Raw genomic sequence first — 12,660 nt, 5'->3', positions numbered from 1 at the left:
CGTAAAAAATCGACCAAAATTTTGCCACACTGCACCAAAACAGTTTCGGAATGTGTGTTCCAGCAGTGGTCGTGAGTGCAACCGCTCACATTCCACACATCGCGTGGCAGCGCCTCCGACAGTTTCTCGTGATTTCCACGCTTGCAACGCCAGATCACATGCGCGCAGATGACTCTGCCGTATGAAGTTTCCTACAATCTCAGTGGCATGCATACAATGAATTAACAGACGTAAAAGAATTCTTGACACGCTTTACAAATATTGTTAAATATTGAGAAAAAAGCTTTATTCCAGATCAATAAACGCATTAATCAAGATTACCCATGCATAACTTGTGAAATAGTAGAATTAAAAATGAGAATAAAATGATGGCGGAGGAAGGGAACTAAGAGCAACACAGATAATCTGAACACTACTCTGAAACTGAAGATTTCAGAAGCAAAAACCTGTTTCTTTAGCACTGCTTTATTTTCATTTATGACGCACAACCACCAGAAATTCTGGTGATCTTTGTGAGATGGTAGGGAAACCATCTCACAAATTAATACTTCAGATAAAGTTATCAGCGATTCCGAGGATATTGCTAATGATATAAATGATGCTTTCCAATCGGTTTTTACAAAATATACTATCAAAGCGGTACTAAAACCTTACGCCTTGAAGGTACCCATGGTAGAACTAACCGTAAGTGAAGAGGGCATACTATCTCTTCCACATAAACTTGATTTAAAGAAATCCACTGGTCCTGAAGTCGTAACTAAATCATTCTTACGTCTACACTCAATTTCGGTATCTAAAAATCTATTTAATATATTCACACTTCTCTTTAAACATCATTGTTACCACTCAATTCGCACTGTGCCAAAGTAATGCCAATATACAAAACAGCTTCAAAAATAGATTTACAGGACTACCGCCCAGTATGACTAACAAGCTCATGCTGAAAAATAATTGGACATATAATATTTATGGCAGTAATAGCTCACCTAGAAGCAAACGAACTAATCTGCCAGCAACAGCATGGCTTTACATCAGGTCTTTCAACTATAATTCAATTTGCTGAATTAAGGAATGACACAGCTAACACAATTAACGAAGATGTCCTATTAGCTTAAAATTTTTAGACTTCTCTAAGGCATTCGACGTGGTTTCGCATCAGGATGGAATCGCAAAACTAATGGTTTTTGGTGTTCGGAACAAAATATCATGGATTTTCAATTTTCTAAAAAATCCGAAACAGTATGCAGCAGTCGAGAATCATTTTCCACAGCAAGCTGATGCTAACTCTGGAGTACTCAGGGGCTAGTTCTTGCACCACTGTTCCTCTTGTATATTAACGACATCCAGTTTACCATTAAGATCCCCGTCTATAGACACGACTGTTCGCTGATGACTGTGTTGTCTAGACAGCCACACATAACTCAGCTGATCAAATAGAACCTAGCAATTCACTGCAGACAATCTACTCTTTGTGCAACACTTGGGGCATGGAATATTAAACACATCAAAGATCCATTGCACCTCATTTGCAAATAAAAAAAATTCCCCTTAACTTTACATATACAGGTGGACGCAGTAAAGTCAATGAAAGTATTCAGGCAAAATACTTGAGTATTGAACTTAACCTTTAACCTTAATTGGGAGCCACATATCTGAGCCCTATGTCAGAAATGTGAGCGAAAGCTATAAATCTTGAGAAGGAAATTACAAACTACAGCGCCACATGTCAAACTGAATGCTTATACACTAACTGGCAGCAGTCAAGTTTCTTCTGTTCCATGCCTTCCAGGCAGACGAATATTCAAGGAGTCAACTTTTCAAGGAGGCGACAGTTTGTACTCAGGGAGGCCAACTTAGAAATACGTAGGTTTATCAAGACAAAGTCGTATACATCGACTAGCGGCGGTCGATCATCGGCTCACTCGCTCCTCCCCCTCTCCTAAATAGCCTTACGAATTGGGGCGGTACCCTTATTTTAGGGCTCTTCGCTCACATTCTGCCAATCAGTTTTATTTTACAGTAGACGGACCATCAACAATGTACGCTGTGACCGCCCCCTTTACTAGTCCGGTTTTCGGAACACACACACCAACATCACTCAAACGAACGCCACACATGGCCCGCTTGCTCGGGGTCCACACGCCCCTGTACAGCCGTCGCGCGAACACATTAATCGCCCCGCGAGCCACTAACCCCGGACATGCCGCAGAAACGCACTCTCGCGGCGACGTGGCCGTTACACACGTATGCTCGACGGCGTAAACACTGTCTCCGGACCCCACCGCCACGGGAACGCCGCCTGGCAAGAACGCCGATATGCGCGCGGCGAGGCTTCGCCATTAGTTTACGTATGTCTTGACATGAGCTTAACATTCGAAACACATCTGGGGACATGCGGCACATCATTGCAACCGACGTGGGCGCACACGGCACTTATACAAGAGTACGTTTATAAGACGTGCGGAAACACCGACGGGGCGACGCGAAAGATGAAAACTTCATTCCTAAGAATTGCCACAGCTTGTTATCGTATATGTTCGCCTACCCATGGGACGCACTTTAAGCGCAATAAACTCAGTCAGTGTAACTTCTAACACGCATCCCATCGCTTGCGTAGGATATACTTGTTTGCTTTTATGTCCCTATAAAGTGGCACTCCTTCAGATGACTTGAACAGATGGAAGATGGACGAAACAGCAAAACGACAGCGTGACGCTCAAGCAGAGGTCTCCTATAAAGACATTGTTACTTCGCGCAGTAAATTATACTTCGTTTTTGGTACTTTTTCGCGTCAATTGCTCATGCCACGGTGAATTTCAGCACTTCCATTATCTCAGAGCTAGTAAAATATACCTAAAGAAAAGAAAAAGAAAAGAAAGATGTAAGGTCGTTGTGTGTGTTCGCCTTGGTTAAGCTCACGTGTGCATTCTTTTTGTTTGGTTGAAGTGCGTGCTTGCTCGACTTCTCTGCGGTCCACTCTGTGTTTGTGTATGTGTTGCAATGCATTGCTGTGCTGTTGGCTTGCAGCTGGGCCGCTTCCAGAGAACGCCGGCTTAGGGAAGGCGGTGGCCGGACGCTGTTCGGCGAAAAATGGAGCGGCAGGGGCTCTCGTGCATGCACTGGTTCGGGCGAGCGCCATAAATCGCGCAGCTAGCCGCTGTAGCGCCACCTGGAGAAGGGAGTCTTTAGGGAGTGTTTGGGTCGGGCCGAGGCGGCGCGGGCGGTCCGAGCGGCGGCCGGACACATGGTCCCGCGGCTGGGGGTGAGAATGTGCGCGGCTGAGCGGGCATGGTGATCTGAGACTTGGGAGACGACGGACCGATCTCGTCAGGTGCCCGATCGGAGAGACGGACGGCTCCGAGGCCTTGCTCAGCCGCATTCGTAAATGTGAAGCCGTTTTGTAACCGCTAATGTCTATCTGTAAATAAATTCAGTTCAAGTTATTGACATCCAGCATCGTTAGTCCCGGAATACCGAAGCAGAGAACAGTTAAGCGGCTTATTGAAAGCCGAGAACGAACGAAAACACCAAGAAAGAAGAACTCGGCGGAGAAAGAAAAACCTTACTAAAGGGAATGGAGGTTACATTTGAATAATACTGAAATGGCTCTTTGGCGCAATTCATAAGTCGGCGTGTGTCCGACGATGGCTTCTGCTGTGGGGAATACGATCTCTGTAGTCACACGCAGTGTGTGGTGCCACACCGAAAAGCTATTCGTGCACCTTCTTCCACCAGAGCTTTACGGCTGACTTTTCCGGTTTCCGTCCTCGGTAGGGACTCCATGAAAAACACGCCGCCGTGGAGGTGCTTGTGCACAGCGAGGTGATCTGCCAGGAAGGAAAGAAAAAAGTGACGCATAAGTTTCAAGGACCGGACGTTTGTTTTCTTCAGCTGAGAGCAGCGACTACCATTCTCTGAGCTCGTGAACGCTGAGGGCTCAGGAAAATATTTTCAATTTGATTGGTTTCAGTTACTAATATCTTCATGATATATGTACCCGATAGCCGAGAAGTCCGCGGTAAAGCTATATCTCGATAGCTTAAGTGACAGGGGCATGGTCACCTAACTAAAACACCTTCAAGTATATGTAGTCACGTGGATAGGTCAAGATTTTTGAAAAGATCAACAAACTAACATTCTTTCTACGCGTGTCTCACAGATGCCGTGATTACACGACCGCATCACGGCTCGCACGAAGGCCGCGTTACTTTTTCATCGACAATTGACACTTCCGACGATGTCAACATTCATGGCCACAGCTGTTCAAACTGTCACTTTACCTCTGACTCAGTAAAAATAGATCTGAGAAACAAAAATTATGGGATTAGTGGTTCAATTCAAAACGAAAAAGAATGCTCAAAGAAGCTCCTATCTATTCAAGCAGAAGTACGGAAGGAAACTTTTCGTTTATAATTTCGTTTGAAGTCATTTCAAAATTCGGGACATTGACACCGATCCCGTTGCTGGTTTTGTTTTGATTGACATTAGATACCGAGCACGCCAGCATTTACTGTCCCACCAAAACGATTGCAAAATTCACCATAATGGATGTGCTGTAAACATTACTACGTGCATGCAGTACTCAACGATTGAAACTCGATACTCAGACAGCATGGTGGCTTGCCTTCTTGCGTTACCGATGAGTGCTGGGTGATTGCTGACTAGCCGAGTGCAGTCAAAATGCATCGCACATACTCTAGCTTTGCATATGACAGCAAAATGCATCCGCTCAGTGTTTCCAGTGCCCGCAGGTGGCGCAAGAAGTGCACGACAGCCACGCGCTTCAAGTGTCGCGTTTCAGTTTCTGAGCACTACACATGCGCCGGCATCATACGTCACCAGGGAAAAGGGAAGTTCATCAGAATGCACCAGGAAATGCATCGACATTTACCCAAACAACGCCAGGTATCCTCGGTAGGAAACACTCCGGTAGAACAAAGGACGTGAATGAAACCTGTGATTCGATGATGGGACTTGTCTTCGTCTGGGCCCTTGTCGAAATAGTAGCTTCAGTGACATTGCTTGTTACCCTACCGTTAATACCCTCGAAGTCTCCACTTTTCTGGGAGCCACGCTCTTGTTTTTTTTTATTTGCAGCAGCATCGACGTCGAGGAAGATGAGGAGAACGGCGGCTAGCTAGGGACAAGCCATTACCTGGGGAACAATGCGGGCGCCTGGCTCAGATTACGAGCGCGGCGCGAGGTGGTGGGGAGATTCGTCAGGGCCACTGCGAAGGGCCCTGACGAATCGTCAAAATCGTCAGGGCCACTGCGCGTGCGCGAGACGCAAGTACGGTTCTTGCGTTTGCGCCGGTGACGCTATTTAATCGAAATCGTGCAGCGATACAAGTGCGACGCAAAAGTTCCACATCAACAAACATGACGGCACCAATCAAAGTGGGGACTCTCGCCGTGTACCACATTCGCCAATACCAGCTAAACTATTCCCCACGTGCAATTCTGATCGAGACGGCTCCCTTGCGAAGTCCCACTATCATCCATACACATCGCAGAAGTTTACGTTCAATCCTACAATGTGACATGCTCCTCCGGAAAACGCCGTGCTACCAAGCGGGTTCGATCAACACTAAAATAAAGCGCCAGCAAGTCGGTACAGCGGCATTACATTGTACGTCTGTCAGTGAACAATGCGCTAGTGACGAGAATCGGATAACTTTGACGGGCTCATAGTTTCTCACGGTAGAGTGAGAAACTCCATGGACGGGCCTCTGCTTCCTTCTATGATAATGATGATGATGGCGTGTTGCTTGGATTTCAGTTTTGCTAGCTGGGAAGCATCGACGGAAGAAAGGTTTCGCTTTTGTGAATGCTCTAGCGGAACCTCGGCGCAATGTTCCGCTAGAACGCCCTTTTCGCACAAAACCGCGGAAAGGGTCGCTCTTCTGCAGTTTGGTGCAACTAACACAGGTGTGTTCTTGCACCGTGCGCAAAAAAGGATCGCTTAGGTCGCGGCAAAATAAAAACCGGTTTATGACCTGTCATATAAAGAGGTGCATCATTCCCAAACCACCGTCTCTGACTAGTCTGAAGAAATTCGTTCTACTGCATCGTTCCCAATTCGAAGCGCACACAAATGCTGTGAAGACGCGGTGTAACTTCTCTATATTTACACTTGAACAATGCAACACCTGCATTACATACAAGAGTTATGCAACAAAAATAGATTGCAAACTGTAGCTCTTGCGAACATTGACAGATGCAACCTTTCCACCTGTTCGCTTTTATCTATGTTTCTTTTGTTTACTCTTGCCAGTACTAATCGTTCTTTTTGTAATATTCCAGCGGGACGCCTAGGTATTTAACGGGTGTTGTCAGCAACTTAACGTCGGCGAAAGTGACCGGGGTCCCCAGTTTAACAGGCTTCCCGTTAACTTGCCGAAACCCTTCACTATTGCGATAGCTGCAGCTATACTTTATCTGTACAACAACTACCTGTATTTACCAAGCCAATCCTCCAAGCTACCGGTTTGAACTTTCCCCAAAAGAACAGAAGTAAAATGAAGTTCTTCCAAACGGCATATATGCACGTTCGTGCAAGGCGAGGGTAGTATGGCTGAAAGCAGTGTGTGTTTCACGCGTCTGGGTAGCCATTACAATGTGTGAGGCTTGCCTCGGTGGTCGAGCCCGTGAACTATACTGTTCAGGTGTTCGACATGAGGACATGGGGATGATGCTATATAGGCCTTGCAACTCATTTCAAAGCGGCTGTCCTTTGCAAGCGAAGCTTGTATTGCCTCACTCGTGTCGGGGTCGTATTGGTGTTGCTGTACACAAATACTGAAGCCTTGCGAGCGAAAATAAAAATTGCTTGTTGGGCCACGTACGGACTCGAACCAATGACCTCCGGGTTGCGAGATCACCGTGCTCATTCAGCCACTCCTGGTTTATCACACGTGCCCTTTAAAGCGGGGTTTTACATGCATGAAGAAGTAGATGCAGTTCGAGGCGCGAGCCTGTCACAGGCGTCCCCTCTCTCCAGAGGAACGAAAGGGAATGATCGCGTGTTTATCTAGCTTCGCACCCGCCGTTTCCCGCCAGTCCTGGCCCGGCAGTCAGATGGGGAGGCCGCATTTGGTTTGTTCTGCCGAAGAGCAGGCTGCGTTGAAGGAACGGCAGCAGGAGCGGCCCGCCCATCGTGCGTTCAGACGAACACGCGGTGTTTGATGAACGCCGCCGGGAACTCGCTCGAGAAAGGGCAGGTCGTCGACGGGCCGACATCGCCGTGATGGAGCGCGAAGTCGATGCCTTACGACCACGAAGAGCCGCGGATCCCGAGCTTCGCTTGCACCCCTCTTCACATTAGTGGAAGGGCTTTCATTTTCTTTCTCTTCATTCCCGCTTAACTTCTGTTAAAGAGCCTTGCCATTCTTTTTTCTGTAATTGTTTGTACAGTATTATATAAGGTTGTGCTCTTCCTTTGTAAGTATTTTTTAATTCCCCCCTCACCTGACACTCCAGCTTTGCAGCCTGTGAGGTCTATAAATGAATAAACAAATCATTACATAAGCACGTCTCATTCATTCCTATGCCTATAACTCTCACCATGCCTCCCTCAACAAACATGATTGCGTTGATGTCTCGCAGTGCGCGTCCACATTAACTGCCGTTTGCATTTTGGGATAGTTTGTGAAGTGTAGTGCATAAAATTACATGGCATTAAGGTACTGATCTATGCTGTGCATAAACAAGCCTTACAACAGATGACACGTTGGGTTGTTGAAAGTAAGGACAAATGTTTATATCGCAGTTAATGTAACAACATTTAACTTACCACTTGACAAAAACTTCATTCGCGTAGGCTCCAACATGTGCACTGAATCCGTATTTTTCGCTCATTAATGTGTTCGCTACTGCGTGGCCGCATCTTGTAGATTTCAAAACAAAGCTGAATGAATTACATCGTTGCAACATATCTAAAGAATACGTACATCACTGCGATTACAACATCAGAACTTGACACAAACACGCACACGATAGAATCGGAAACATGCTCAGGGCAAACTCCACAATGATTGGATCCTCAAGCTTATGAAGATGAACAGTTTCATTCCATCGCTGTTAATGAGAGCGAGAAAAAAATCTTAACTTTGTTCGTGAAAAAAAAATCGCATTGATTAGTTTGGAGATGTAGTCATTGCTTAACACTTTCAAAATAAATGAGTGCAGCTTGCTATTGATATTGAAGCAGTCTTTCGACAACAAGAAAACAGTTTTTACACTTTTAAGCGTTGAATTGCAGGCAATTGAAGCGTGCATAAAATTTCGCAAATAGAATATGTTTGGTAATAGCAGATAGTAATGTACCTTAATTCTTCTTTTTTTACTTTCTTACTTTGGCTGAGTAATCTAGCTTGAGACTACTCCCATTAACATGCAATAACGCTGAACTAATACCATTTAAACACATGCGTAGCTTAGGAAATCTTGATGATTGCTATATAATAGAGTGAAAGAACTATAAGATTCAATAACCTTAATCATAATATACTGATAACATTTACTTGCACCAATCAGCCTAACCATGAGCGGCGTGCGAGGCTGTGCAGATAGGCAAACAACCCTACAGCAAGTACGCCTGCCGTGGGCCTACGTTCCTGAATTATGTGCAGCACGTATTGATATGGCCTTCTTGTTAGAGGTTCACAGTATACTAACAGAGCGAGACACAGGGCAACAAAGTTACATACATGGAGAAATCATTTAGTCACATACAAAGGGAAACCAGTTGCCTTTGAACTCCAAACGGTTTCGTAAGTGTAGTAGCCCAAGCCACAAGGGGTGCGATCTTGTATGCGTTCCAAAATAGAAAGGAGGCGGTCCGTTCCACCGAGCCACACACGATTGGTCAATTTTAACCGTGACGAACGCCGTGACGTCAATTGTGACGTGATATGTGCTGTCAATGAGTCCGTGTCGTCTGCTATCGGACAAACGCAACGGAACGGACTGCCTATTTCGTGACGTAAAGAACGGACCGCCTCCGTTCGATTTTGGAACGCGTACAAGATCGCACCCAAGGATCACTGAATAAACCGCATCGCTGCAAGACGTATTTCTAACAAACGTTGATACCGCGCTTTTGGAGGCTGATACCATCAGTACACATATTAGCGATCATCTTGGAATTGTTATGCTTACTGCGAAAAATAGACACAGTTACCGCAGTAGGGTTCCAGAGGTTCCAGAAAATTACATTCAGAAACTAAGAAATCAATCGAAGGCTTACATCTTTTTGCGATGATATTGGACAGCAAGCATGCAACAGCGTTTCCGAAGCAAGGTCATGTGACACCGCATATATTAGATTCATAAACATTTTTAAAGAAATTTAAGAGATATTTCCTGTTAATCGAGGTAAAAAAAAAACCTCAGAAACTTCGAAACCGTGGCTTAGCCACGAATCGTTAGTCATGAGTAAATACAAGCTCATGCTGTATGCAGGATTTATGAAAACGAGAGATCTCATATTTCTTAAAGAATTTAATTCATATAGGAACAAACAACTGAAAATTCAAATCAACCAGAGACCAATATTACCAAACCATTCTTTTTTTCGGAGGAAAGTAGACAGCATTCAGATGTGGTTTGCAAAAAGCTAAATTCTTTATTGTATCCCACGACCTCGAATACTGTGCCTGATAACATTAAATCCGATGGCAAAGGTCTACACGGTAATGTGCGAGGCATCGACCTTAATAATTATTTGATTAAACAGTTTACCCAAGCTCAAAGCAACTCCAGTTACGAAGTTACCATACAGGGTAAAGCTAAATAGGAGGCCCTCTTTCTTGCGCTTACTACTCCTACTGCAGTATATCTATACTATTATAGCATCGGAAATAGTAAAATAAGGGAGGCAGATGGTACGCAAACTGGAACAGCGAAATTCGTGCTTGCAATAACATGTCCTTTAGTCACACACTCTTAGAACATATTTTAGGTTCTGGCATTTTTTCTGAACATATGCAAGTTGCTTGTGTTATTATGTTTAAGCGCGGCGAGAAGAACGCGTTAACTCTTTCCGTACAGCGCCCATTGGGCATCGTTAGCCCGCTAACGATGGTTTGAAGCGTCGCTTTTGAAACCTTCCGCGCCTCTCACGGACTCACTGCGCCATCGTACGTGAAGGAGAACTATATTTTGTTTTCTAAGCAGTCCGCTTTTCCCCCGCCTGACGTTAATTTTTGAACGCACTGTGAAGTTACGCAATCGTCAAAGCAGAAAGCAAAGATAGCCGCCTCCGGGTGCGGCTCGCGCGCTTCGAGAGGTCGCAGATCTCGCGATACCGCTGCGCCTGCGGCTGATTTTATCGGAAGATCGAGCAGTAGTAGCGAGTCCGAGGGTGCTTGCCTTTTCGTCGCACTCTATGAGCGTCGGCCACGCAAGCCAGTCCGGAACATCGGCACCCGCAGCCGGCACACCCAACTGTAGCGCTTGCACTTAAATTTTTGTAGTGGAATACCTGCTGAATGAAAAAGTTTCATTTTTTTCGGAGATAGTGCCTATCAGAGCGCTATGCGCTTTGAATATCTCATAATTCTTGTTGCATATTTTTCTTAGCAGTTGCAAGCCCGTCTTTACAAACTTTGTTCAGTTAATTTTATCCCACAATCAGGATTCTGGCAATTTGTATATTTTATGACGTATATCTCGTTAATAACATTTTTATGCCCGAAGAGCGCATTCATTCTGCTTTTCGCTCATATATTACACAAAATATTCAGTGCAGTAGTTCCTTCAGAAAAAAAGAACCTACATGAAACACCAGTTTATCCCGTGGTTGGGAAAGAGTTAGACAATCATCGTCCAATTTTAATATCTCGCATCTTTTCCAAAGACATAGACACAGTTTTCCACGTTGAACTCTTATCATACTTAAACAAGCATGACTTACTGCATGATTTTCAGCATGGTTCACGCATAAAGAAGTTATTTTACCAGCGGTCAGTGACAAAGAAGCAATTGTCGGTATTTAGTTCATTCTTGAAAGGCTTTTGACCTTAGCAATTATGAGATTATTCATTTATAAACTAGAAAAATACCTTGTCCTGTGGATTCCGCACAAAGCTTCTGAAATGTTATTCTTCAAATAGAAAACAGTTCGTAAGCGTTGAAAACGATTCATATTTATTGAAAATACGTGCTGGCATTCGACAAGTCAGTATACTGGGACCGCTTCTGTTCGTGCTATCTGCAAATCATTTACCACGCAATGCTCGCGATTTCAGAATGATCTCTTGCGCAGATGATGCCACAGTTTCCTTACGGGTGCATCTAAAAGAGGGATATAATGGAAAGTACATACGGCATCTAGTAACTTAAAAGAATGGGTAGTGTAAACCGTTTAAAAATAAACGCCTCTAAAACTAAAATGGCTATGTTTGCCCCGAAAGGTAAACACCTTAAAGGGTATTTATAGCAGCTTAGGCAATGAATTTATAGAAAATATAAATAGCCTAAATACTTTGGGTTTGGTCTTTTCTAATAATTGGGTGTGGAATTAGCACGTAGAATACAATAAATCGAAAATGACTTCTTCGGTTTCCATCTCGCGTACCAGTCATATGCTTCCGGTTAAAATTAAAATACTTCTGTATAACTGGCTTGTGCTCTTAATTTTACAGCATTGTAGCACCATCTGGTGAGCGACGGCGGTCACCAATCTGTCAAAAGCGCACTTACTTCAGTAAAAAAAAAAGCTCTTCGTTTCACTGCAAATGTGCCGTACTTCTCCCACAGTGCCAGCCTGTTTATAAATTACGATATTTTGCCTGTTTTCATCATACAATCAAACAATGCTCATAATTTTCAAAGATTTATTAAAGAATAATTACAAAGTAAGTATTTCACTGCCTGGATTATAGAAAAATTCGCAAGCAACACCAGCAAGGCACAACGAATTTCTTTTTTTTTTCCACTACCGCAAACGAAATACAATAAGCAATCCACATGCTAGAACTGATGCTAAACGAAGATAGCTCTGACAATGCTTGCCATGCCAGGAACTTCATTAAAATGTGCTGTCAACAGTTTTCTTGTATACGGAAACCTGCCTCTAACTTACGTGTGTTATTATCTATTTTTCTATTTCTCTTTTTAAAATTGTATGCGCTGACATACTGTAAAAATAACCCGCTAAACTTTTACATAAAAAATGTTTTGCGAAATTAACATCATAAGTGCAGATCTTTTTCTCATATGTACGTATTCATTTGTATTACTTTTTGTGCGTGTTTATGTACTGCATACAATCACTGGACTTCTGCTCCTACTGTATTGCTATAGGGGGCAGGATATCCGTCAAGCTGTGTTAACATATTTTTGTCTTATCTCTCCTTGCAAAGGAAAATAAAATTGAATGGCAAATTAAATTGATATTGCTCAAGGGCTAGTGGCTTAGTTGCACGCATTCTCTTAATTCCTCCATGATTATTTTCTCTAAAGGTTACAAGAAGTTAAAGTTAAGTAGATTTCTTCTTCCTCTAGTGTATGTTTTCCTCGTTATCTGTTGAACCTAATGATGAAGTACAGCGATCTTGTGTCCTTTGAGCCACTTCAGAATGGAGGAAACGATGAAACCGAAGTATGTGATCTTGATATAAAGTGGCCCAAAAATCGTATGACTGTGACACGTTTGCA

At 43.9% G+C, this 12,660-nt stretch overlaps 1 protein-coding gene across 2 annotated transcripts in view; it reads right to left on the bottom strand.

Moving 5' to 3' along the window:
- Nucleotides 1-3,547: 3,547 nt before the first annotated feature.
- The window catches only part of LOC126530603 (uncharacterized), an 87,285-nt gene continuing 78,172 nt past the window's right edge, over nt 3,548-12,660 (bottom strand). The window contains exons 1-2 of one of the 2 annotated variants that reach the window (XR_011893710.1): nt 4,892-5,215; nt 3,746-3,827 (exon numbers count right to left, since the gene is read on the bottom strand). Coding sequence is in view for 1 of the 2 variants with exons in the window: in XM_050177864.3 (XP_050033821.3) it covers nt 3,679-3,827 (149 nt within the window). In the remaining variant the exon portion in view is untranslated. Of the gene's footprint in view, nt 3,828-4,891; nt 5,216-12,660 lie in introns of those variants that run through there. The other variant, XM_050177864.3, reaches the window with a different exon arrangement.

This window comes from Dermacentor andersoni, chromosome 4 (assembly GCF_023375885.2).
Source record: "Dermacentor andersoni chromosome 4, qqDerAnde1_hic_scaffold, whole genome shotgun sequence".
NCBI lineage: Eukaryota > Metazoa > Arthropoda > Arachnida > Ixodida > Ixodidae > Dermacentor > Dermacentor andersoni.
This window is presented reverse-complemented; position numbering and strand designations above follow the sequence as displayed.